Source organism: Crocuta crocuta, unplaced genomic scaffold (assembly GCF_008692635.1).
Source record: "Crocuta crocuta isolate KB4526 unplaced genomic scaffold, BGI_CrCroc_1.0 scaffold139, whole genome shotgun sequence".
Lineage (NCBI taxonomy): Eukaryota > Metazoa > Chordata > Mammalia > Carnivora > Hyaenidae > Crocuta > Crocuta crocuta.
In genome coordinates, this window is record NW_027533258.1 from 6438606 (window position 1) to 6465825 (window position 27220).

The following is a 27220-nucleotide window of genomic DNA, read 5'->3' on the forward strand; positions in this document are numbered from 1 at the left end:
AATTTGCTAATTTTTTTGAGGATTTTTGAGCATATGTTCACAAGAAATAATGGCCTATAGTATTTTTTTTGTTTGTTTATTTATTTTTGAGAAAGAGGGTGGGGAGGGGCAGAGAGAGAGGAAGACACAAAATCTGAAACAGGCTCTAGGCTCTGCACTGTCAGCACAGAGCCTGATGCAAGGCTCGAATCCACGAACCATGAGACCATGACCTGAGCCAAAGTAAGATGCTTAACCGACTGAGCTACCCAGGTGCCCCTGGCATAATTCTTAATATGTCAAGAAGCTTAATTGTAAAGGCCTACTTAATGAAGAGATTTTCAGATAAAGTCATTAGTCCCTCCTCCCTCTTCAAACACCAATGAACAACAGACAGGGATTTTTCAAATACAAAAACTCACAGTGCAAAAGAGGGCAGAAGATGCCACACAAGACGAGAAGTAGCAACACATTTTTGGAAGATCAAAACTAAAAGAACGAGCAGTAACTGATGTAACAAGGCAGAAAGAGGTAAAACTAAACACTGCCCACAAAGCTGATCTGTACTCTAGAATGGGAAGCACCCACTGGGGCTGAGGGATGGGGGTTCAACCCTGGGTTCCACTGCCTCAGCTGCTAAACAAGACTGTATTCTGGAGAAAGTGTGCCGGAAAGGCACTGGGCGGAAAGAAGAGATGTAGTGAGGTGGGTGATGTGAAAGAGAAATATATGTCGCTCACAGGTACTGCAGATTTGGAGCAGCCCAACATACTGACCTTCTCTCAGCAACGCGGGCTAATCCCGAGAGAGATAGAGAGAGAGACAGTCAGACAGAGAGATCTGCCCATGAGAAAAGAGCAGCAGACCACCAAGTCTGACATCTGGGAATCCCCTAAAGGAGACGGCCACACCACTGTGAGCCCCACCAACCCAATCACAGTTTCCAATCGACTTTCTGTCACCTCATTGTATGTGTATGTGTGTGCTTATGTGTGTGTGCATGTGAGTGTGAGAGAGACAAACGGGTGTCAACCAAAGACAAGAACAAAGAAGTGAAAATACACAAAGCTGACGGACAGAAAAGGTGAAGAAAACTAAGGGCTCAAACAGGGAGGTCCAATGCCTGCAGCGGGTCCCAGTAGGAGAGCGACTGGAAAAGAGAAAATGAAAAGAAAAAGAGAAGAATAAATCACGCATCCCAGAATGAAAGACAGTGGTTTGAAAGGGACCACACCAAGGGGTGCCCGGGCGGCTCAGTCGGTTAAGCGTCCAACTTCAGCTCGGGTCATGATCTCAGGGCCCATGGGTGACAGTGTGGAGCCTGCTTGGGATTCTCTCTCCCTCTCTCTGCCCCTCCTCCACTTACGTGTGTGTGTTCTCTCTCTCTCAAAATAAATAAATAAACTTAAAAAAAAAAACAAAAAGAGACCACACCAAGAGCTCAGTGGAATGAAAGAAGGAAGGAAGGAAGAAAAGGAAAATAAAACCAGACCAGAAAAGTGAGATTTCAGACACTGGGGAAAAAGCCCCACCCTACAGTCACCCACAAAGGAAAAAACAGGTCACATTCCAAAGTTCCAGAACCCCCTGGCGCAGAAGTTCCTAACAGTAGCCCAGGAAGGCCGAAAGCCGTGGAGCAACACCCTCACACCCTGAAGGACAATTTCTACCCGGGAATCCTGAGGCCAATAAAGCTACTGATCCAGCAAGAGGGTTAGATAAAGGCATCTTCAGACATGGAATGACCCCAAAATCCTGCTTACTAGGAAAGAACACTTATCTCAGGAAGCTGCTGAAAGATATACTCCCTCAAAATGGAGGGAAATTAAATCACAGTGAGAGAAAGAGAAAGACAAGGAAATGGAAAAGTAAAAAGAAAAGAGGGGAGATGCGGGGAGGAGAGGGGAGGGGAGGGGAGGGAAAGAGGGGCCCATGGGTGGCTCAGTCGGTTGAGCAACTGGCGCTTTATTTCAGCTCAGGTCATGATCCCAGGCTTGTAGGATTGAGCCCTACATCCGGCTCTGAGCTGACAGCATGGAGCCTGCTTGGGATTCTCTCTCTTCTTCTCTCTCTCTGCCCCTCCCCCACTTGTGTGCGTGCTCGCTCGTGCTCTCTCTCAAAATAAATAAACACTAAAAAACTACACATACCGCTGAAAGAAGGAGAGCAAGAGAGAGGGAGGGGTGAGGGAGGGGGGGATGGAGGGAGAACATGAAGTCCCAAAGACAGGGAATCAAAATCGGGAGAGTAATACAGGCATTCAAAAGCATGGTAACAGGGCCGCCTGGGTGGCTTAGTCGGTTAAGCGTCCGACTTTCGCTTAGGTCGTGATCTCGTGGTTCATGGGTTCAAGCCCCGCGTCAGGCTCTGTGTGGACAGCCAGCTCAGAGCCTGGAGCCTATTTCAGAGTCTGTATCTCCTTCTCTCTCTGACCCTCCCCTGCTCACGCTGTCTCTCTCTCTCTCTCTCCTAGAAATAAATTTTAAAAAATTTAAAAAAATAAAAAAAAAAGCATGGCAACAGCCAGGCAGTAGGCGTAACATGCAACCCTCCACGCTGCAGCAAGTTTAGGGATGGAGAGACAACTCTTAAAAAGAAAGAAAAAAGAACTGAGTGATCACCTACTGCTTCATGTTGAGAGGAGATTCAGAGTGAACCATTAAATAAGGCAATTATTAATTCTGAGGAAAACAAATTTGCTCAAGATCAGTAATGTGATCACACTCAGTTATAAATCATAATAAAAAAGAACACTCTTAAAGATAGGATGTTTCCTTTAAGAGCTTAATTCCTTATTAATAGGTAAGTTTCCAGAAATATGCCCATTAATACAAAGGCAAAGGACCTTTATAACATCCTGAACTAAATTGGAACTCAGTCTTGCTGCCTTATGAGAAACAGTTGGAAAGCTCAGAAAAAGCAAAAAATAAAAACAAAAACTAGGCATTTCTTGAAAGAACACAGTTCTACTGCTCTATAGGTTGATGAACTAGGGACACCTTTCAATGTCTGTCTAAGTCTCTGATTCAAGAACAAAGATGCTTGAAAATACCAAAACTAAATTCACTTTGAGTAGACAAGCAAGTCAGCAGCATTTATTACTAGTTTCTTTTTCTAATTTTTTTGTCTTTATTTTATTTTGAGAGACAGAGAGCGAGCAGGGGAGGGGCAGAGAGAGGAGACATAAAATCGGAAACAGGCTCCAGGCTCCGAGCTGTCAGCACAGAGCCCGAGGCGGGGCTCGAACCCAAGAACTATGAGATCATGACCTGAGCCAAAGTCGGACACTTGACCAGCTGAGTCACCCAGGCGCCCCTAGTTTCTTTAAATGAATATTCCAGAACTAACTTTGGCATCTCAGCTATAAACACCCAGCTTGAGGAGAATTAAACTAGCGAATCTCCAGACGCGGGGGGTGGGTGGGGGGACACACGGAGAATCCGTTCAGCCACAGCTATTACCACTATGCTCAGTTGAGAATCAGGTCTCCCGTCAATCTCTAACTTCAGGAAATGTGCCACAACCATCAGGTGCACCAAGGTAGGATGTGGGGCTCAGGAAAAGATTAAATACCTCTGAACTTTAAGAAGTGCAATAGTGCAAGCTCTAGGAGGCAATCTCACACAACAGGATTATTTACTAGAGTCAAAAGATAGAAATGCCCAAATGTCCATCTGTGTGAACAGATACAAAAAATGCCTCATATAAATACAATACTATTCCACCTTAAAAAGGAAATTCTGGGGCGCCTGGGCGGCTCAGTCAGTTAAGCGTGTGACTCTTGGTTTTGCCTCAGATCATGATCTCATGGTTCATGAGTTCAAGCTCCACACTGAGCTCTGTGCTGACAGCTCAGAGCCTGTCTGGGATTCCCCCTCTCTCTCTTTGAGCCTTCCCCGCTCATGTTCTCTTTCTCTCTCAAAATAAATAAATAAAGAGGGGTGATTCTGATACATTTAACAACATGGAGAGAGTGTGAAGACATCATGTCAAGTGAAATAAGCCAGACACAAAAGAACAAATATTGTACCATAATTCTACCTATATGAGGTACCTAAAGCGACCAAATTTAGAGAGAAAGTAGAATCAAAGCTGGCAGGAGGAGGAATGCGGAGTTAGTGTTTAATGAACACGGTTTCAGTTTGAGAAAAATGAAATCCAGTCCCGAAGAGGGATGGTAATGATGCCTGTACAAAAATGTGAATATACTTCACGCCACTGAGCTGCACCCTTTGGAAATGGTTCCGATGGGAGACTGTATGTTATGTAGATCTGGCATGGGGAGTCCTAAAGAAAGCGTTTCCAGCGGTAAATCTAAACCAGCCAAAAATTAAAAGATCCCATCATATGTAACACATTTGGTGCTTTAAATTTTGGAGTACTAATTTGTAGCTATAAATATTTCTACCGCGACTGCCATTCTGTTAAAGTGCTCCACCACATAAGGGTAGAGATTCCCAATTACTACGCCTGCATCAAAAAATGTCAGAGACAGGGAGAAACTTTGAAGCTCATGTGGACTCAGAGTTTTCACACTTAGGAGCTGAGCAGAGACGTCCCAGGGGTCATGTCGGGGAATGAGCACAGGCAAGCCTCCAGAGGCCCTCTTCCATCTCACCCTCAGCCACCAGGCTTTTCCATAACCTCTGATGTGAAGAAAGCACACGCCTGGCTGAATTCTGTCTCTCCTTGCCCTAATTTACCATGCAAAAGAATGGATGTCACTATTCGAATTCAACAGGTGAATTGAGATCCCAATGCCATGTGACACACTCAAGGTCACAGAGGTAATGATGAGGCAAGGACAGAGACCAGGACTCCCAACAGTAACGAAAACAGTTAATCCAAAATAAGACAGTTTAAAAGACAGGTTTCAACAATTTAACCAGGAACAGTGGCTAGATTATTTATTTTTTAATATTTATTTATATTGGGGAGAGCATAAGCAAGGGAGGGGGAGGGAGAGGGGGTAGAGGATCCAAAGTGGGCTCTGCACAGACAGGCTGACGGCAGTGAGCCCAATGTGGGGCTCAAACTCATCAATGGCAAGACCATGACCTGAGCCCAAGTTGGGTGCTCAACCGACTGAGCCACCCAGGTGCCCCACAGCTGGATGATTTCTAATTGCTATTCTACACTTTACTCTAAAGCTCTACTGAGCAGGCTTCTCATGAAATGAAGAACACCACTAGCTATGAACTGGAGACTTTGAAACTGCTCTCAAACTCCTGCCTACTGCTCTACAGCACCCGCTGAGCCTTTCACTGATCAAGTGTAAGGAAGACACATGAGATCCCAGGACCCTCTTGGTCTCAACAAAGAGATTCCTTTAAACGTAGAATATACGGTTTCGGAATGTTTAGCTCAAGCCCCAAAATATATCTGTACTTGGCAGTATTTCTAATACGTCGTCTTTTAAGCTAGGGTTTCTTCTTGTACAATCCCGATATGCTGTGAGGATAAACAATTGTGTTCGGTGCGTTCTCGGTGGCCCCGCGCTGTAAGAGCACTCACACACTACTCGGGCGATGAGAGCACAGACCTCACAGGAGCCTTTCTGCTGCTGATCATGTCACAGTCACATACAGAACATGACTGCGGCACAAGCCTGGCACATTTCTAACAACACCTTCGGGTAACAGAGGGGAAAAGGCCTACACTTCCTGTCCAGGTTGTCTCCTCGCTCTCTAAGGGCGTACAGGAAAAGTACAATTTAAAAAAGGAAATAAACAATTAAGAAAGAGTTTCAGCAAATTTCTGAATGTCTGAAAACAGACAGAAATGTGTAGACAAAGCAAAACTAATCAACGTTAAGAGAAGGGACTCCATAGTCTCAGAGATTTATCAGTCAACTGTGGGACAGGACCTTGTTTTGATCCCATTTCAAGCTATTTAAAAAAAAAACGGATGAAGTAATTCACTTACATGATGATATTAAAGATTTATTCTACTAGATTAATAATGGTATTGTGATTATGTTTTTAAAAAGGAATCCTTATCTTTTAGAAATACATCTCAAGGGACGCCTGGGTGGCTCAGTCAGTTAAGTGTCCAACTTCAGCTCAGGTCATGATCTCACAGTTACCGAGTTCAAGCCCCACGTTGGGCTCTGTGCTGACAGCTCAGAGCCTAGAGCTGCTTAAGATTCTGTGTCTCCCCCTCTCTCTGTTTCTCCCCCACTTGCATGTTCTCTCTCATTCTCTCTCTCTCTCTCTCAAAAATAATTAAAAACATTCAAAAAATGTAAAAAAAAGAAATATATCTTGAAATATTTATAGACAGAACAACATCTGAGGTTTGGTTAAAAATAAGGAAGCTGGAGGAATAGATAAAATCAATATTGGCCACATTAACCACTAAAACTTCTATGTATTCATCATACAGATAAATACATACAGACTCATCTATAACTCTCTACTTCTGGATATACTTGCAACTTTCCATAATAATGGGTTAAATTAAAAAAAAATAAAAACAGTAATGGGGCACCTGGCTGGCTCAGTCAGTACAGCATGCAACTCTTGACCTCAGGGTTGTGAGTTAGAGCCCCATGTTGGGTGTAGAGGTCACTTAAAAGTAAAATCTTTAAAAAAAAAAAAAAAAGACCTTCCTTCGTGTGGGGGGGTCGGGGGAGGGGACAGTAATAGAGAAAACTACCACCTATAACACAATGGGAGAGAACCATGCAGCAGAGAAGAGAAATAAATGATAGTCCTAAAAGAATCGTAGAGAGGATCCAAAGTTGGGAGGTATGAATGCCTAGAAGCAGAAAAGTTCATTAAAAGTCTTTCTGTAAGAAAGGTCCAGTCGGTTCCTCATTTTGTCTCCACCTTCCCTCGCAAATGGAAAGAGAGCACGTCTTTAAAGAAAATAAAACCTGCTCTCTGAGGGTGAATGTGGGCTCTGCTCACTCTGACATCTGAACCCTCCGGGCCTCACAGCCAGCTCTCAAACCATTCAAATATTCACCTGCATCAGAGCTACCCATCAGCCTTCTAATTTCCTCATTCTCAACTATCAATGGACAATAAAAAATTACAAGACGCATGGAAATAAACTAATACAAAGAAGAAAGACAAAGGACAACTGACCCTTGAAAACACGGATTCCCAAGAGAGTAGAAAAGAGCGTTAAAATTCCAGGTAAAGTAAGAATGAGATACTAAGGGCGCCTGGGTGGCTGTCAGTTAAGCGTCCAACTTTGGCTCAGGTCACGATCTCGTGGTTCATGGGTTTGAACCCCGTGTCAAGCTCTGCTGGGGATTCTGTGTCTCCCTTGCTCTCTGCCCCTCTCCTGCTCACACTCTGTCTCTGTTTCAAAAATGAACAAACATTTAAAAAATTTAAAAAAACAAAGAATGAGATACTTAAAGGTGGCTCAGTCGGTTAAACATCCAAGTTCAGCTCAGGTCATGATTTCATAGTTCATGGGTTCGAGCCCCATATCTGGTGCTGTGCTGACAACTCAGAGCGTGGAGCCTGCTTCAGATTTGTGTCTCTCTTTGGCCCTCTGCGGCTCACGTTCTATCTCTCTCATGCTCTCTCCCTTTCGAAAATAAATAAAACATATTTTTTTTAAAAAAAGGAAAAAGAATAAGATACTAAGAGGGGCGCCTGGGTGGCTCAGTCAGTTAAGCCTCCGACTTCGGCTCAGGTCATGGTCTCATGGTCCAAAAGTTCAAGCCCTGCATCAGGCTCTGTGCTGCCAGCCTGCTTGAGATTCTGTATCTCCCTCTCTCTCTGCCCCTCCCCCACTCATGCTCTGCCCCACTCTGTCTCTCAAAAATAAATAAACGTTAAAAAAAAATGTTTAAAGAAGATACTAAGAAGAACCCACAATCAACTCGGAAATTAAAATCAATTACCAAAACAGAATATTTCATAGAAGGATCAGTAAATAAGGGAAATCTAGGATACAGAAAAAGAAAACAAAAAGATAAAAAATGTATGAAAGAAAAGTCAAAGACCCAGGAAATTCAGAAGGTCCAACATCCAAACAAGAGACTAGGAAATACAGGAAGGAGTCGATCGAAAAATACCAAAATTTTCTCAGAAACAGATATGTGAACAAAATAAAACAGTCCTTCCGTGCACAGAAAGATGATCCCGACCTAGATATATCTCTTTTTTTTATTTTTTAATGTTTTATTTATTTCTGAGAGAGAGAGAGAGGCAGCGTGAGCAGGGGAGAGTCACAGAGAGGGAGACACAGAATCTGAAGCAGGCTCCAGGCTCTGAGCTGTCAGCACAGAGCCCGACTTGGGGTTCGAACCCACAAACCATGAGATCATGACTTGAAGCGAAGTCGGACGTTTAACCGACTGAGCCACCCAGGTACCCCATCTGACCTAGATATATCTTCATATAACTACACAACAGCAAGAATAAAGAAAAAAAATGCTAGAAGTCTCCAGTGAAAGAAATACGTACTCTATAAGTAACATCTGCTATAATTAAACAGACTACACACCATCCCCAAAACTTACCTTGTACTTACATCCACCACAATGTCATTTTCCCTTCTATACCCATCTTTCAAGACCCAATTCAAATCTTGTTTCTTTGTGAAATGTTTCACCAAGCAGTTTATCCTAAAGTGATCTTACCCCCTCCTGCACCGTTCATTTGACCTTCAGTCTGTACTGCTTTATGCCTCACTTCTTGAATTGCTATAAGCCAACTGTTGTTTCTTAGAATTTTATTTAAACGGTTGGTTCTCAGAAAATAAGGACACAGTGTTCAAATTTTCAATCTTTTACAAAATCCTGCACCCAGGAGACACCAAATGCCAGATGGAGGTGAGAGCAGTTTCTGGGTGCACATCTCAACTTCATTAGTTGCTTCCATTTCATCTTCTCTTTTCCTAAATTCATGAGCAAGTTTTCTATTTATATCTATAACTAACGTTAAAGGGGAAAAAAAGAGTTTGAGGAAATTTGGAAGGAGGAAACACGTAGAAATGGTACAGAGGTAGCTTTTTCAAATCCCCACATACTGCAAATGACCAGGAGTGGTTTTTTAGTGCCCAGTGGGGCACAACTCAGAGAAAGAACACCGAAGGATCCCTTAACGAAGGGCAGAGGGAGTTAGAAGACACATGCTGCCCTGCACACTGAAACAATGGTCTTTGGCCAATATCAATGCGAGTAGTTCACCTGTTCCTGATCCACATAGTATCAGACCAGTGCAATAAGAAAATGAAAACAAGGTCTGGGTCTAAAATTTCTACACACCAGAATCAAAATCTAGAGACCCTGTCATAAAATAGAATAAATGCTTCTTAATTACAAAATAAAATGCCTCTTAATTACAAAATAAAATGCTTATTACCATGGCCTTTTAAACTTTTAACACATGCTAGGAAGAGACAAAGTATAAGAAACCTAGCTGGTTATGAGGGTATTAGGAAGTGGTGGGTTTAAAAAAAAAAATGACCAACTCAAATTTTGGAAGAAAGCTTTTTTTCACCCAGTTTACTGTTCGCACACACACAAAAGATTTTGTCCGTGAATTCCCGAATACATGAAACTCTCAAAGGAAGAGAGGACAGGTAAGTAAATGTTTTTTCAGTTCTAAATGTAAGTCAGGTTGTTTTTCCCTGTGTCCAAGGGGGCTTAAAAAAAAAAAAAAAAAAGAGGAGGAGGGGAAGAAGAAGAAAGATCTGTTAAGTTTGGCAATTACTACACATCCTTTCTTTGGCAGACTTCAATTACATGGTTCAGCTAGCAACCAAGGTAATAGAAATGGACCATGCTCAAGAATTGGTTTTGTACTAGCTTTCACCAGAAATTCTAGGAAATGAGGAAGGAGGTTCTTTTAAGAATGTTTCCTTGCTGTTAGAACTCTGACTAATTAAGAGGTACTAAGAGGTTCCTTCCTCAATATAGCCCCCACTGGATGTTTACGAGGAGGTAAAAAGGCTGGGACGCTAGGCTGAGCTCTGACAAGAAACCTCATTATGAACCCCAGTCTAATAAAATTAGCAGACATTCTTCCCAGTCAAATGAACTGCTGTCACTCCAGTTTTCACTGGCTTTAACGTTACAGGTGAAAACCTAAGAGCTCACACACACATACACACCACTCCCTTCTATACACTGATGTTTTAAAAGTAACAAAATATTTTTTAGCATTCGTATTTCAAGATACTCTACCTTCTTCTCATTCACTACTGTTTGCAAATACGAGGCAGGCCAGACATCGAAAGGAAAGAAAGTAGCTATAATGTGCCTTTTTGGAAAGCATGAACCGATTTGTAATCTAATGAGGTTTGAATAAAAACTGTTGAGGAATTATTAAAAACTATAAGATGATATATTCTGACTGCTTTTTAAACCATACCTTCTACCATTTGCTTGCTTGGTTGTTCTCAATACCGGAACTAGGTAAAAATTAATTTTATGAACGTGAATATGAATGTGAAGCCACTGGCTTTGACCCTTCATACTCATGACAGGTCTTGAGGGGTAAAAGTGGGAGGCATCATTATTTAATACATCACTTCAATTCAAAGGTGTCTATAAATATTATTCTGAAGGTTTTAAATTAATGGATGTTTCTAACATGCTCAGTGACTTTCATTGACACTAAAATATCATTTTTACATTTTAATAAAATTATTGGGGCACCTGGGTGGCTCAGTCAGTTAAGCGTCCGACTTCAGCTCAAGTCATGATCTCACAGTTCGTGGGTTTGAGCCCCACGTTGGGCTCTGTGCTGACAGCTCAGAGCCTGGAGCCTGTTTCAGGTTCTGTGTCTCCCTCCCTCTCTGACCCTCCCCCTGCTCATGCTGTCCCTCTCTCTCTCTAAGAAATAAATTAAAAAACATTAAAATAAATTTTTTTTAAATATTTAGGAAAAAACACACATGTAGGGAATACATTTAAAAAATAATCACTGACATCTATATGCTGACATGTACACATTCTTCCAAAATATTGTGACACGAAGATCTTACAGGAATGTAGTTCATCATAATAAAATAAAATGGGACTCTGTTGTATCACCCAGTAGGCAGGGGTACAGACCTACAGGGGAGAGTTAAGTTCCCTAAGTACCACTTACAATTTAACTGGAAATCCAGAAGGAAAGGTCTAAATAATATTCAGAGTTCAGAAAGAGAAAAAAGTTGAAGATCTCAATGTGTCTGGATCTTCAGTTTTTTCTTCCCTTCAAGCAAATGCTAATAAGGAAAACTGTGCTTATCTACTTCAGACTACAGAATCAACGGTTTTTCTAATTAAGTTCAAACAGTAGTATTTCAAATGCCCCAAAGATCATGAAAATACCAACCCCTCAACTTGGAAAAATTCACAAAGTACAATACAAACGTTAAAACCTTTGCTTGAGTTGAGCCTTTTAGTTGATTACCAGGAATACTCACATGTGTGGGTTTTGAACTCCTGTAGGATTGGGATTCAGAGTAAACCTTGCTGTAGATTTGAAAGGTGGATTTGCAAAATTCAACTTCAGTGCTTTGCGTTTACCTAAGAAATAACAAATAAAAAGTAAAAGTTTCAAGTACTATAAAACAGATACGACTCTGGGGGCACAAGAAATTCATACCAAAAAGCAGAAAACTTTGTTTTAACATATAGTTGATACAATATTTTGCAAGGCAACAAAGAATTTCTCAGAATTGAGAAACAGTTATTTAAATAAAAATGACAAAGTTGTTACCAACTACAAATCACCCATTATGCTTCAATACAACAGAAAACAATGTTCAGTGCTTCAAGTTTACATTGTTCAGAGATGCTAACACTTTCGCAAATGAAAATACCACTATAAAAATCATTTACCTCAGCAGATATACTGAAAAATACTAAAATATTACCACCTTTCCAGGGTTATACTTCAATGCCTTAGTTTAATGATTTTCCCTCAAATATAACATACACAACTAAGTGAAGAATCTCAAGCATTCTGCAACCATTATGAGCTAAAAAAAAAAAAAAAACCATCATGGCACTGTCAACTTCAAGTTCAATACACAGGTATTTCAAATAATCCTGTATTTGGAGCTATTTCTTTGGAGTTTGGGAGGGAGGAGGTAAGGTATCAATGTTTTACATTATACCAATAAAACATGTCCAGTATAGAAAAGCCAGAAAATTCAGAAAAGATAGACAAAAATATACAGCATATTATGTATACACCTACAGAATATGTTTTTAAAAATGTATATTATATGTAAGTCAGAAAACAAAAACATATTATACATACACCTACAGAATATATCAGGGGGCTTTAAATATATATTATATAAAAGTCCAACGATCCCAAAATAATCATTGTCTCTTGGAAAGTACTTTCTATACATAGACACCCATTTTTCTCTCTACAATTAAAATCAGACCACAATATGCTTTGTAACATGCTTTACTCCCAGACCATATGTCTGTCTATGTGAGTAAAGCTTACAAAGTCATTTCTCTGGGAGTCTACTGATGGCAGACTCTAACAGAGCTCGGTTTGTGAGCACTGGTGACACATCTTAGTTTCCCCATAGATCTTAAGGATACTGTTTCCATTTTTCCAGCATACACATGCTTCATGGTTTGTTATGCATGCATCTACCTTCTCACCTCTAAGATCCAAACCCTTTCCCACCCCAGTGGGTTCAGAAGATGTATGAAGGGGCTCCATCTACTCAGCCCGGTGTTTCCCCCGAGAGTTTTATGTTTCTTTCAGGTGCTGCACCACTGGACACAACCACAGGCCAAGAGGGAAGGGCTCCTGGCTGCGGCTCCTGGGTCAGCTCTCGGGGATGGGCTTTTCCACAGGATAATGTGAATTCCCCAGCAGACGAGACATCGTTTTCAGAAGCAAGCAGGGTACAACATGAATGTGCCATACAACTTGCCCATTTGGGTACCAAACATTAGTTTTAAATTCAGTTTTATTGGAAAGCAAGTAGAGAAAGGGCATTCACACTATACACTCAAAAGGTTCTCTATGAAAAATGGCAGGTTTGGCTGTATTAAAAAGCAAATTCCGTATATTACAAAAAAAAAACTTAAAAAGTTTTAAGGGAAAGCTGGGGGGAAATCCTTGCAATACAAAATGGGAAACTCTAAATATATACAAAGACATCATACAAGTCAAGAAAAATAGAAAAATTGGCAAGGGTATGAACAGTAAAGCAAAACTGAGAATAAATTATGAAACGCACTCACTGACACCAAAAACAGTTAAAAATGTTCCTGTGAAACTGGCAAAACTTAGGCTCCTTCTATGTATACACATATTTTCCCCCCAATGATAATATGTTAATCAACGCGACCAGGTAAAAGAATTACTAATGTAAGACATTGCTGATAAAAAAGTAAATCGATGGATTTTTCTCTGGTGAACTGCTCAGCAACATACAAGAAAAACTCTTTAAGAAACAGGCTCTTTTATTTCTTGGAAATCTATCTTCAGGAAATAGCTAAAGGCAGCAGGCTATCCCCAGGCCTTGGAACCTAATGGAATGTGCCCTGCTGGATTCTGAAACTGCTTGAGACTGTTGCCTCCTTTTCTTCCTTCAGGGTTCTCCCATTTTGAATGCATAGCTCTAGAAATGCTATCCAAGGCCTGACAAGGTCACTTGTCTTCTTGCTTCTAGGTCCGTGGATGGAGAGAAATTTTGTGTCACAACGGGCCATACTCTGTCTCACCCATACCTGATTTGGATGACTTTGCTGAGACTGGGGGTTGATGAACTGGTCGTGTCTCGATAAAGATCTGGATGCCAGCTGATGCTATAATGAGCTAGTGCTCTGTGGGAAGCGTGTACTTTGCACACGGAGTAGATGTAAATATTTGGGGGCCAGAGGCAGACTGCAGTGAAAATGGAGGTGCCCGAGTGGCTCCGTCGGTTAAGCGTCTGACTTCGGCTCAGGTCATGATCTCAGTGTTCATGAGTTCGAGCCCCTCATCAGGCTGTGTGCTGACAGCCCAGGGCCTGTATCCTGTTTCTGATTCTGTGTCTCCCTCTCTCTCTGCCCCTCTTCACCCCCCAACCCCCCATTTCTCTCTCAAAAATAAACACTAAAAAAAGAATTAAAAAAAAAGAAAAAGACACCAGGTCCTAATCAATCCCTGGAACCTATAAATGTTACTTTATAGGGCAAAGTTTCTGGAATTTAAATTAAGATCCAGGGGCACCTGGGTGGCTCAGTCGGTTAAGCGTCCACCTCTAGATTTTGGCTCAGGTCATGATCTCCCTGTTCGGGAGTTCAAGCCCTGCATCGGGCTCTACACTGGCAGTGCAGAGCCTGCTTGGGATTCTCTCTCCCCCTCTCTCTGCCCCTCCACAGCTCACAAAGTAAATAAGCCCTGAAAAATAAACAAATGAAGCTCTGAATGAGCGCAATTCCCACCAGCTCCCCAAATCAAAAGCGGAACACCACGTGTCATGTGGTGTGTGTCTGAAACCACCCTGGTCCCCAGTCGGTGAAAAGCTGAAAACACAATAAAATCTAATGCAGGACGATAACAGAACAAAGAATCATTGTGAAAACCACCCCAAGGAAAACACCAAAACTGGCCCTTTCTTCCAAAGCTCAATCTGAGGGGAGAGCAGCTAACCTTTGCAGGCAGACAGAATATATTACTACAATTAAAACGTACTCGAGCTGTTTTCTTGAAAATAGATATTTACATAAACACACACATGCATGCACGCACACATTCTTCTTCAGCACTGCTTTCACACTTGAGCAAAAATGAACTGGGGTCTGTATAGGGCATTTCCCGCAGAAAAGAACAAGCACACAAATGTAACACAGCATGCCTTACGCAGGTTAGATCTGTACGCACTCCGTAGTTCAACACACATGCAACCTTCTTGAAAATGGTCCACGCATGTATTTTGGTTGTCCACCAACAAAATACACTAAGTATTCTATAAAAGTTCACAGCCTGTCTAAGCGGAGATGATGACTCAGAGCCTAGAACCGATGCCAGGGGGTGCAGGGTTAAGATCGCGTTATGTGCGCGGTCCCCGCAGGGCTCTTCCCTCTCCAAAGGATGACCATTTTCATACGAACTCACAAGGCCGTTTTGAGGGGGAGAAGGAAGATCTCAGAAGGTCAGTCAAGGATGAAATGGGGGGAGAGGCAGAAAAGAGCGGCTTTTACAATGCTTCAGAGAGGCGACCTCTGTAGATATGAACATTTTCCCCCCCAGCGTTTCACTTTTTCCTCCCATTCACTTTCTCTAAGTAACAACCTTTATTATGACTGGTCCTTCTCTTTCTCAAGGCCCCCAGAAACCTAAACCCTAAAGGCAACCTGTCACTCTGCGGTCAGTTATTTTTAATGACAAAACTACAAGCAGATGCGACGATAGAGCAACATGAATTCCACACCCCACCCCCGCCAACCAAAAGCCTGCACCTTCTACAGGGAGTAAAGGGCATAAGGAAGGAAGTTTTCCTACAAACACTCTGTGTTAGGAGCTAACAGAGATTAAGATATTTGTACAGCAGGCTGTAAACGAGTTGATCAAGAAAGATTATAAATTTGTGATTGTAATTCTCCCTGTGGGGAGACTGTCACCAAATAAACCCCACATCCCGGCCAACAGAGATAACCAGAGCCTCCCCTTTATCCACAGAACAGAAACCAGGCATTGATTAACATCTTAAAGTACTGAGAGGGAAGGACTCTCCTGGGAGAGAACACGGTGCTTGTGTTAAAACTCCGTTCAGGGCGCCCGACACAGAAAATGTGCTCAGATGCGTACCAGATCGCTCTAACAATAAATCTCACACAGACTGCCCCAGACAGCCCCGATGTGGGTCAGGCTGGCTAGAGTAAGTTCCTACCACATGTAACCAAGAACCCTACTAAGGACAACAGTATCTGCCCCTGTCTCATCATCATACTTCCAAGGTGCTGCTCTACCCTTTAGGGAAATACTGCGCTACTTTTCTCCTGCGGTGGCTCTACAGGGACCAAGGACACATACTCAGCACACTGGGAAGATCAGCATCTCTGCCAGCCATGCCCAACCAAGTGGCTCAGCCACCTCATGTCCCCCCTCTCCAAGGACTAGGGACTGACCTCGCTGCACCACCCTTTGAAGGTCTGGTTTCAAAGCTCAGCCTCAAACAGCCTTTCCACCTCTGCATCCAATTTCTTCCTCACACTTCTCAGGAAGGAAGCAGTCCCAAGGATGGGATCCTCAAGAACGTTATGAGCTATGATTCTGAAGAACCAGGATTTGTCCATGGATGTCCATAGTCACGAAGGCCTAGGAACATGTTTGGCTCGTATTCTGACCACAGAGCAACCCACGGGCTCGCAGAATTTTGAAGGTGGAAGGAAGATATCTTTCAACTTGATTTGGCCTTAAGCAAGAGGCTAAGGAGCCACCCCTGAACAGTGTACCCCACTAACTGCTTAAGAAATACAAACCCTTAACATCACTGTCCACAGTCGGCTAGGCTGGCCCACTAGTTGAGTTTAACCTTGGTCAAAAATTCCACCCAACAGCAGCCAGGAGTCGACCAGTCAACTATGGAAGAAGACCAGCGTGTGTAATCTATGTGGCCAAAACATCCTTCCCCAACCTTCCGCAGATGAGGAAAGTATCATTTCCTAAGCACTATTTCTATTTCCAAAACATCAGAACCAGCCTGTCCTCAGAGCGATACGCTGCTTACATGGGGTCCACCCTGTCACTCACCTATCCTTCTCCAGCCTGTTCCCAGGATCAAATTGTGAGCAATTTTATGTTCTAAATGTTTAACTATCTTGACTTATCTTTGAATTCTACAAATCACCTATACCAGATAACTATAACAACAGTTCAACAAATATTTATTGAATTCAAATTATTAAATTTTTTTATCAACATTGCACTGTCCTCTCATACATCCTAGTGGGCTTATTTTCTTTTACTAGATCATAGGAAAGCAAGATTCTGTTCCGCTGATTCAGAATCAGAGAACCAGAATCTTTCCACCCAACCGGTAAGAATGGAGACCATCTCTAAGACACTGGAGTCAACCTATATACCTTCAACACATGATTTCACCAAATTTGAAATGGTAATAGCAAAACTTCCCATTGTTGATGGCAATAAAGATCACTGAAGGACCCAGTGATGGATCCGGAAGATAGCTTTTTTGCTATAATATTAATGGATCACTGCAGGTTATGTGGTAGATTTTTACCAAAATAGCCACCAATGAATCACCTCTTAACAATGTGTCTATGCTGTTCCTCCCATCAAGAGGTGGAGGCTGTTCCCTACCTCATGAATCAGGCTGACCTTCAGACTCATTGTGACCCCAAGAACACAGCGGAAAGAGTATTCCAGGACTTCCAGAGCTAAGCCTTAGGAGGCCCTACAGTGTCCGCTCTCACCCTCTGAGAAAGCAACGAAGTCTAAATGTGAAGCAGCCCATCTAGCGTCCTTGATGAGGAAAATCCGCACGCAGATGGTCCAGAGGTCCCAGCCATCCCCACTGAGCTTAGTCTCCACCCGCAGACCTGCCAGATGAATACGGACATGAAACAGACCTCAGGTTAAACTGGCGGGACCACCACTCAACTAGCAAACAGAATCAGAAAACTACACAGTGATTCTTTAAAGCCACTACTCAGGAGCCAAAGGAGCTAGACAGGAATAATTAAAAAAACAAACAAACAAACAACAGTAAGAATCTGTCTCTCTTAAGAACCCCCACTGCCGCCGCTGGGAGTTCCTAGAACCTAGCACAGGAAGAAGCAAGAACTGAAACTACGGTGTATGAGTCACAGAACACCTTCAAAAGCATGAGCGATTACCTGCAAGTGTCCAAGGCACCCCGCCAGGGGACCAAGGGGGAGGGCTGGGGGGTGGGGGGCGGACTGCCTGAAACTCTCATTTCTCCCTTGGCTCTAAGTCTTCGTACCTCATTTGCAATAGGGAGTATCCAGAGTAACTTGTTCAATTATCTGTAATCACTGGTTATAAAATGAGGAACGCACAGTTCCAACTACCCAACTTTATATTCAAGCAATTTCAGAAATGTGGAAATAAAACAGTGAGCAAGGACTTACTCTCATTTCCTTTTCTACCTGCATTACTACAGTGATGAGGGCCCTGGCTTATTTAAAAAGCTCAAGAGAAGAGTCAGGCAGGAAGAATGTTAGACTCCAAATCACAAGAAATGGACAACTTTGTCCGTTCCATCCCAGACTTGCCATCTCCGGCAGTCTGAGCGTTAAATGAGTCACTGTCAGGCTAGCGCCGCACTGCCCCTCCTCCCCCGGCCCTGGATACGTAAGAGTGAACAAGTCTCAAAAATGTATAGAATCTCACTTAGAACTCTGAGCTCCCATCAGTATCACAAAACACGGTTATTCGTCCACACAGCTAAGCAGTTTGGAAGCTGGATTGTTCTGGGTATAGGAGATAAGCTAACAAATATATGCCAACAGGCCCTTCTGGCACAGTTCAACACTTTTGTGCGCAAGACGGACTTGGGGGAAGTCCAACGTGATCATTTACACGGCCGTAGGTGCAGAAATATCACGGTTATACACAAGCTGCTGTGGCAGGTAGTACAGACAAAAAGACCGATAAGGCGGCTGGCTGACCGACCCACAAAGACTGCTTTGTTTCTCATCCCAGCAAAATTAAAAAGGAATGTGGTGGGAGGAGGCTAAACGGTAGGAATAGGGGAGAAAATTACTTCTGCGAGATGCTAAATGATTATCACTGAAATACTGATAAAGATAACACAGGGGTATTTCTGCGGTCAAGTAATTTACACATCATCCGTAAAACCAAGATAAACACAGTCCCTTATCTGCTCTGGTGAGACTGTGGGGAGGATTCATATACCTACAAACACAACAGCTGGTAAACAGCAACTGTGGAAAAATGACAACTAACTGTGATATTAGTTAGAAGTACTGAAACCCAAATGAAAAGTTAATTATTAAATTCTCTAAAAAAGAAAAAACTGGAAAAAATTGATACCTTTTAAAAAAATTTTGTTTTTTTTTTTAAATGTTTTATTTATTTCTGAGGGAGAGAGACAGCGTGAACAGGGGAGGGTCAGAAAGAGAGGGAGATACAGAATGCAAAACAGGCTCCAGGCTCTGAGCTGTCAGCACAGAGCCCGATGCAGGGCTCGAACCCACGAACTGTAAGATCATGCCCTGAGCCGAAGTCGGATGCTTAACCGACTGAGCCACCCAGGCACCCCTAAAAATTTTTTCTTAGTGTTTATTTATTTTTGAGACAGAGCGAGACAGAACATGAGCACGGGAGGGGCAGAGAGAGCGGGGGACACAGAATCCCAAGCAGGCTCCAGGCTCTGAGCTGTCAGCACAGAGCCCAACGCGGGGCTCAAACTCAAGAACCATGAGATCATGGCCTGAGCTGAAGTCAGATGCTTAACCGACTGAGCCACCCAGGTGCCCCTTGTCTGATACCTTTTACACCAAAAAATATATGAGCAACAAGAAAGAAATCAACTTGCTTTGTAGATTCCTTTCAACTACTGTGCTAATAAAAATCTATTCTTACCCACAGCCTGCATCCGAATGGTGCTCAACCAGAAACCAGGAAAACCAGTGGTAAAGCCCGCCTACCTAGTCTGGGGCTTATCTAGCTAAGTACTCTCGGGCAGGTGACTCCACCTCTCTGCCACAGCCCCATTCCTGCCCAATGGGATGGATATCACCCTCCTCGGAGGGGGGCCGGTGGTAGTAAAGGTGTTACTGTGTAGGACAGGGTAGGCCGACCGTCACTCATTTTTTCCCCACCTTGTATTACCCACTGTGTGTAGGTTTACAGCAACAAGGTCCTGAACCAGGGTGGAGACCCAGCTAACACCAGCACTTCCTAAACATTAAGCATTTTCCTTATCTGACGAGCTCGGGCCTCAGAGGCTCTGTTGCCAAAGAAAGAACTGAAATAATTCACTCTGAACCTTGCCAACCTCTGGCAGATGGTCCATGGGCCTCTGGGGTAGACAGATTTTTTTCTTTAACCTGTAGTATCGGGAACTCTGTTAGTTCTCTATCAGAGCCTCAAGGGGTACTGCTCTGACACAAAGGTTTAACACTTTCTAGCAGATTCTATGGACTCCAGGCAAAGGCAAAAGAAGCATTTTTTTTTGTAGACTCCATTTTACTATGAGACCTTATTTGGTTAACAGAAGTCTTTAGGGAGAGCGTAAAGGCTGAAAATCCCCCGACTTGCTCCCGAAACTGATCACCCAACAATAAAAAAAATGTTGTTAGCTCATTTCCTCTCATAGTGAAGTGGGGAGTTTATCAAGCTTGATGGGATGAAGCAGACAATACCCCCTAACATCCTTCCAAACCTAACATTACAGAAACTCATGCTGATTCCTCACTCTCTGATTCTACGAACCATCAACTCTGACACTGATATGAGCCACTCTGTAGTCACCAGTAATTTTGCCTCAAATATGCACAATGTCCCTATTATGAGTTTCTATACGCAGCCACACCTTTGAGCAAGCAATTAAGCCAACACCCCACTCTGCTCAGACCCTGAGCCGGATGTCTACTACCAACACACAAATACAATTCATCAGGCTAGACTGACCAAGTCCTGATTAGCCCAAACTCTTCAAAAATACCAGAGAGGCAGCTAATTTAGGATTACCAATGCAGCACAAATGTCAAGGCTTTACTGGAATAAACAGGACTTGAGATGCCCATGCACACAGTCATGCAGATGGAATCAACAGATCATCAAGCAGAACTTAGGCTCTGGATTTCCATAGTCCCCCCCCCAAATTTTTTAATGTTTTATTTATTTCTGAGAGAGAGAAAGAGAGAGAGACAGCGTGAGCAGGGGAGGGTCAGAGAGAGAGGGCGATACAGAATCTGAAGAGGGCTCCAGGCTCTGAGCTGTCAGCACAGAGCCCGATGTGGGGCTCAAACCCATGAACCGTGAGATCATGACCTGAGCCAAAGTCAGATGCTCAACCGACTGAGCCACCCAGATGTCCCCCCAAAATTTTTTAAATAAATAAATAAACTACATAGCCCCAGCTGAAATGACCACTGTGGGGGCTGGGGGTAGATGTAAGCAACTGACTGATGGATTTGACAGCAAATATCCCAGTTAGAAAATAAATAAAGAATATAAAAGGGAGAACACATACAGAATCAAAAAAACCACCCAATTCTTCTAGTTATCCACAAAACTAGATTAGTTAAAATTCAACTTTTACCCCTAATACCACATATAAATAAAAGGAATACCAATATTAATTTTTTAATGTTTATTTATTTTTGAGAGACAGAAACAGAGTGTGAGCGGGGGAGGGGCAGAGAGAGAGTGTGAGTAGGGGAGGGGCAGAGAGAGAGGGAGACACAGAATCAGAAGCAGGCTCCAGGCTCCAAGCTGTCAGCACAGAGCCTGAAGCGGGGCTCAAACTCAAAAACTGTGGATCATGACCTGAGCCTGAGTCGGACACTTAACCGACAGAGCCACCCGGGAATCCCAATATTAATGTTAATAAGGGTATGAAGAAGTAGGCAGTCTTTTCAGAATTTTTCATGGCTATACTTTTCCATCTCTCGATGGTTACGTGATGTCTACCCTCCCCACCACGCCTCAAGCTCCAGGAGCGCAGAAACTATTCCTCACTTGCCTCCATGCCTAGAACGGCACCTGATGGATAAATCCTTAACATCTGTTCAGTACACAAGTTGAACAGAGACAAATAAATGAACAAATTACTGCAGTGACTATAAACTGGTCCACTTTCTAGAAGGCAAGATCTTGCAAACATCTCAAAATGTCCTTAACGATTAATGCAATAACTCCATTCCTAACAATTCTTTCTTTAGGAAGTTAAAGATTAGGCAGAGACAATTATTCAGCGTAGTGATATTTATGCGAGAATAGGTAGAAAAATCATGGCACATCTGTAAGAGGAATACTACACCACCACTAAAAACAAAAAAGCAAAACAAAACACCATAAAAGACCACTGACATTGGGAAATGTTAGTAAGAGATTTTTTTAATCAAGCAATAAGTAATGTGTCTAATAAAGTATTTCAATAAGGTATATGTACATATGATAATTTATAAAGTATGACTAGTGATTACTTCAAGGTGCTAGATTTATGGGTCATTTTTTTTCTACTTTGCTGTGTTTCAGTTTTCTACACTAAGCATTTGTTGTTTCTGTTTCGATTATAATCTCCTTGCTACTCATACCCAAACTTTCTAAAAGAGGCCAATCTGTTCTCTAAACCCAAACTTACTGAGGCCTAGAGAACAAGTAAAATGTCCTTAAAAACACAAATCTAGGCACTTTCCCATGTATATCTGCTAACCCGACTTGGACACTTCCATACCCCTAAAATCTTGTAGTTATTTCACAAACGGCATCTTTTGTGATTTTTTTTTAAGGTGTACGTATCTGCTAAATTCAGTAATATTTTAATCTCCAACAAAACAGGAAAAGCTTATCCAACACAACCCCCTCGCCCCAAAAGTCATGCTCCAAAGATTTTGGAAGCACACCTCCGTGGGAATCTAAGGGTGGGAATTCCAGTTACACACCCACCTTGAGAAGGCTCCAAATAGATACCCAAAAGGTGGTGACCATTTACTGCCAGCATACCCCCACCCCGGTTTAGAGGAGAAGGGGAAGAATGTGCTAATAAGTCTGAGCTCTTCATTTGTCCCCAGCTTGTTCAGAGCTCTCTCTTACACCATCACCCTTCACAATTCTTCATAAGAAAGGCCTAACCTGCTACGGGCCTGCACGGATTCCATTCACACAGCATTCCTGCTCAAAGGGCGCTGAGGGTTCTGGCCAGGAAGGGGGGATGTTTATAGCACAGCAAGTCAGGATACAGACATAAGGGACTTACTGATGGATTTGAGAGCAAATATCCCAATTAGAAAATAAACACAGACTATGAACAGGTAATTAACAAAAGAGGGAATACACATAGAATCAAAACAACCATCAAATTCTTCTCATTACTCTAGGTAGTCAGCACCCTGTCCAGGGGCTCAGATGCTTTAAATCCACATCAACCTAAAACTCAGCCAAAATCACAGGGCATTTCTGGGTAAGCCTTCGATCTCGGGACCCACCAACAGGGGTCCCACATAGAGAAGTGAGACACACATGCCGTGTGGATCAAATCCAACGAAAAGTTGCTATGCAGAATGGTCAGTGAGCCTTTCTTCTCTAATGGGTAGGCCATGTGGCGTCCTCTGCCTCCCAATCAGACCCCTCAACACTCTATTTAAGGTCCTCATCAGCTCCCCAAAGTTTCAAGCTACCATGTTACCATGCACCAGTAGCAAGATATTAGGATTTTTGGAAAATCACCCACATAAAGGACTCCCCCTTTTTGGTAGCCATCCTTCCAGTGGGACAGGGCACCTAAGACACAAACTGATGAAAACTGGGTCAAGAAAAGCCGCAAGGCTTGCTCCGGTGTTCATCAACGCCAGAGCCCACGCACGTGGCTTCCGGCCCACCTCCCTGTCCAGGCAGAGGCACACGTCACACAGCAGATATTCTCAGAACGGCTCGCTTGAACTCTTAACAAGGAACCAAAGTGCCCACTGGTCTTAGGTCACATTTATTTTTCCTGCTCAGTAAGCCCCACAAGATGCTAACATGACCATTTTAACTTCCCGACACCCAAGAATGAAACAAGCACACTGACCATATTTTCTAACTATGCTGTATTGTTGCGATCGGTGCTTCAAACCTTTTTTGTATGTGCCATAAAGTGAAGGAAAGGACACCTGTACAACACAGTGAAGGAAATACAAGTCTGTCCTTGGCTAAAGGCCACTGACCTGAGCTCCAGCGAGTGGCTCCAGGCCGCAGGCTGAAGCACCGTGTGTTTCAGGTGATGGGGACCTCAGTGGCACCCAGACTGAGAAGCTGGCAAAAGAGTTTACTTAGAATAATGTTACCAGCCACAAAGCAAACATTAATTCCTTAATATTTTTGTCAAATATTAACTTCTTCCCTTATCTGCCTAAAATGCCAAAAAGGATTCCCACCAGCCGTAAATAACTCTTCCAGACTCAATCCTACATGAACTTGATTAACGAATACGTTAGGATTAAGAAAACAGTGAGATACAGGCAATTAGCATCATGGTGAAGATGCCCATGTGGGCCTAGGAGAGAGGGCATATTAATCTTTTTCCCAACAGAAAACCAACCATCCGTTGCCAAAATGATATTGGTACCCATGTTTCTTGCCGGGTAAATATAGATCAGTCCTCCTAGAAAGCTTACAGATTCAAAGCTCTGGGTCTACTATGTGCAAGGTAGTTTTGCTACAGTGTCTGTGCTGTAATAAAAAATGTATCCGGTACTTGTCCTGAGTACCTGGCACAGAGCTCCTACAACCCATCCAATAACCCCCCTCCCCCCAGTGAGAGAAGAGTCTTTTGTTATTCATAACAAGCCCCTTTCAACCAAACCCGAGATTATGCTAATGAGGTGATGGAGGAGGGGGACTCCCCCAGAGGCACTACACACACATAATTTCAGGATGGGATGCTGGTCTCCAGAAAAACCAACCTAGCAATGAGGAGGGTGACAACTTTTAGCTCCACCCCCTAGCCTCTATGGGGGGAGAAGGGCTAGAAGTTGAGTTCCATCCCATGATGCGATCAACTGTGGCTCTGTAATGAAACTCCCATAAACCCTACCCAAACAACGAGTTCCAGGCGTTTCCAGGTTGGCGAACACATCAAAGCACTAAAAGGATGGCGTGCCCACAGAAGCTATGGAAGCTCTCCGCCCACTCTCTCCACGCCTAACCCCACACGTCCCTTCCATGTGGCTGCTCCTGAGTTGTGTCTTTTATACTAAACTGATGAACGTAAGTACAGTGTCTTCCTGAGTTCTGTGAGTGGCTCTAACAGGTAACTGAACCTGGGCACAGAGTCACGGGAGCCCTATCTAATTCACGATTGGCCAAGCAGAAGCGTGGGTGCCTGAGTACCCCATTTGCAGCTGGATCTGAAGAGGGAGCAGTTTTGGGGGCTGACCCCTTTAACCTGGAGGATCTAATGCCAACTCTACCTAGAAAGTGTTCAGTAACTGAACTGCTGGACCCCCAGCTGATGTCAGAGAACTAGAGCATTGCCTGGGGGGGGGAGGGGGGACACACTGCAGTGTTAAAATCTGAAACACTAAAAAGTGAAGAACATGAGGTCAGTTTCAAAAAACAAATCTTTTCTTAGTTCCATGAATACTTGTAGTTGTTTTTTTGTTTTTGCTTTTGTTTTTTATGCTATCCAAACATATAAGCAAGCCCAGGAGAAAAATACTCCAATTCAATTAGAGATAATGTGGGAAAACAGGGCTTATGAATATGTTTTCTCTATCATATGTCAGTGGTGAATTTGTAAACTGAATGAACATATTATCAACTTGTGAAGTTGATTTAAGAAAGGTCTTCTTAGAGCAAAAAATGAACATACGTGCCCATGTTAGGCCAGCTCAGGAAAATCAGATACAGGGTCTTACCTATTTTTATCTATTTTTCTTTCCTATTTGGCTGCACAAGATCACAGTTCACTTTTTATTCCAAGCTGACTTCTCTCTGGCCTCCAGGGAACACCTGATCCTTACCGTATGGCCCCACTAGCTTATCCCAAAGCAAAAAAGTTCACACCACCATATAAAATTTCACCTGTAATAACCCTTTTTTTTTCCCCCATCGTACATCACGAGGAATCTAGAAAGGCAAAGGCAAGAATCCATTTCATTCGTCTACATGATTCTGCATATATTTTCATTGAATTAAGATAATTTGGAGAGCCTTCGGGTAATCTTCCACCACTAAATGGCACTCGTGAATGACAAGAAAGCTTTTGCTGACCATTTGTATTGATGTAGACACAGCCTGCACTCAAACTTGTGAGCTGCTCACTGCTGTACAGTGTAATATAAGCCTTTTTCTGGTACCTCAAACTCCCTAATGCAGAAGGAAAGCCTTATTTCAAAGATAACTCCCCCAATTCTAAAACACCAGCAGTGGCTCAGCAATCATTTAATAACTAGCCATCATTTATTTATATATCTTTCTTCAGAATGCCGTCAGTGCTAGAACACAAGCACCTTCCCACGAAGAACCTAAGCACTCATCTGGACGACCTCTGACCACAGTAATTAGACCTAGCACTCCGGGGACTCAGTATTTTTCATAACAGCACCTGGCATATCACGGGAGCACAGTATTTCCTGAATAAACAGAGAATCCAAGGTCAGGTTCTGCTTCATTTTTTTTTCCTCATTAATCAAAATACCTGTAACTAGAAATTAAGTAAGGTCTCTGAAAAAGTTAGCCAGAAGCTTTAGCTAGAGAAGTGCTCCTGACACGAGTTAGTTCGCCATGTTTTGGCTTTCAGAAAGATATTCGATGTTTTGGGAGGGGGGTTTCCTTTGTTGTTTTGTTTTTATATTTTTTCATGTAATCTCTTCGCCCAACATGGGGCTCGAACTCACACTCCCGATATTAAGAGTCACATGCTCTACTGACTAAGCCAGCCAGGTGCCCCAGATATTTGGTGTTTTTAACTGCCTTCAGTTGTGTGACATGACAATCTTTTGTATACTCAAACAGCTTTGCCATTTCATACTGCATTGTTATATGTATTTAAAAAAATTTTTATAATAATAATCTGTGATCTAAATTTAAATTCAAATCCAATTGTGTTACTAACAAAGCAAATAGCAAAAGATGGAAAATGAGTAAGCACCTTGTACATAAAGTAATGCTATATAACGTATAAACTATAGCACAATTATACCCTCTTATGATTAGCATCTGAAGAGCTTCTTTGAACCCCACTGAATAATTCCGCCCAATTTAAAAAAGATTAAATGTGGGGCGCCTGGGTGGCTTAGTCGGTTAAGCGTCCAACTTCCGCTTGGGTCATGATCTCGCGGTTCGTGGGTTCGAGCCCCGCGTCGGGCTCTGTGCTGACTGCCAGCTCAGAGCCTGGAGCCTGTTTCAGTCTGTGACTCCCTCTCTCTCTGACCCTCCCCTGCTCATGCTGTCTCTCTCTCTCTCTGTCCTATAAATAAATAAAAAAAAAAACATTAAAAAAATAAAAAAGATTAAATGTGATGGGGCACCTGGCTGGCTCAGTCGGTAGAGCATCCGACTCTTGATCTCAGGGTCATGAGTTCAAGCCTCACACTGGGCATGGAGCCTACTAAAAGTAATAATAATGATAATAAATAAAAATAAAAAACATTAGGATG

At 42.7% G+C, this 27220-nt stretch overlaps 1 protein-coding gene across 1 annotated transcript in view; it reads right to left on the reverse strand.

The window, feature by feature from the left end:
- MAP2K4 (mitogen-activated protein kinase kinase 4) overlaps positions 1–27220 on the reverse strand; it is a 123531-nt gene that overhangs the window by 90052 nt on the left and 6259 nt on the right. The window contains exons 2-3 of the mRNA XM_077746718.1: positions 17339–17464; positions 11362–11464 (exon numbers count right to left, since the gene is read on the reverse strand). Of these exons, the coding sequence (XP_077602844.1) occupies positions 11362–11464; positions 17339–17464 (229 nt within the window). The remainder of the gene's footprint in view (positions 1–11361; positions 11465–17338; positions 17465–27220) is intronic.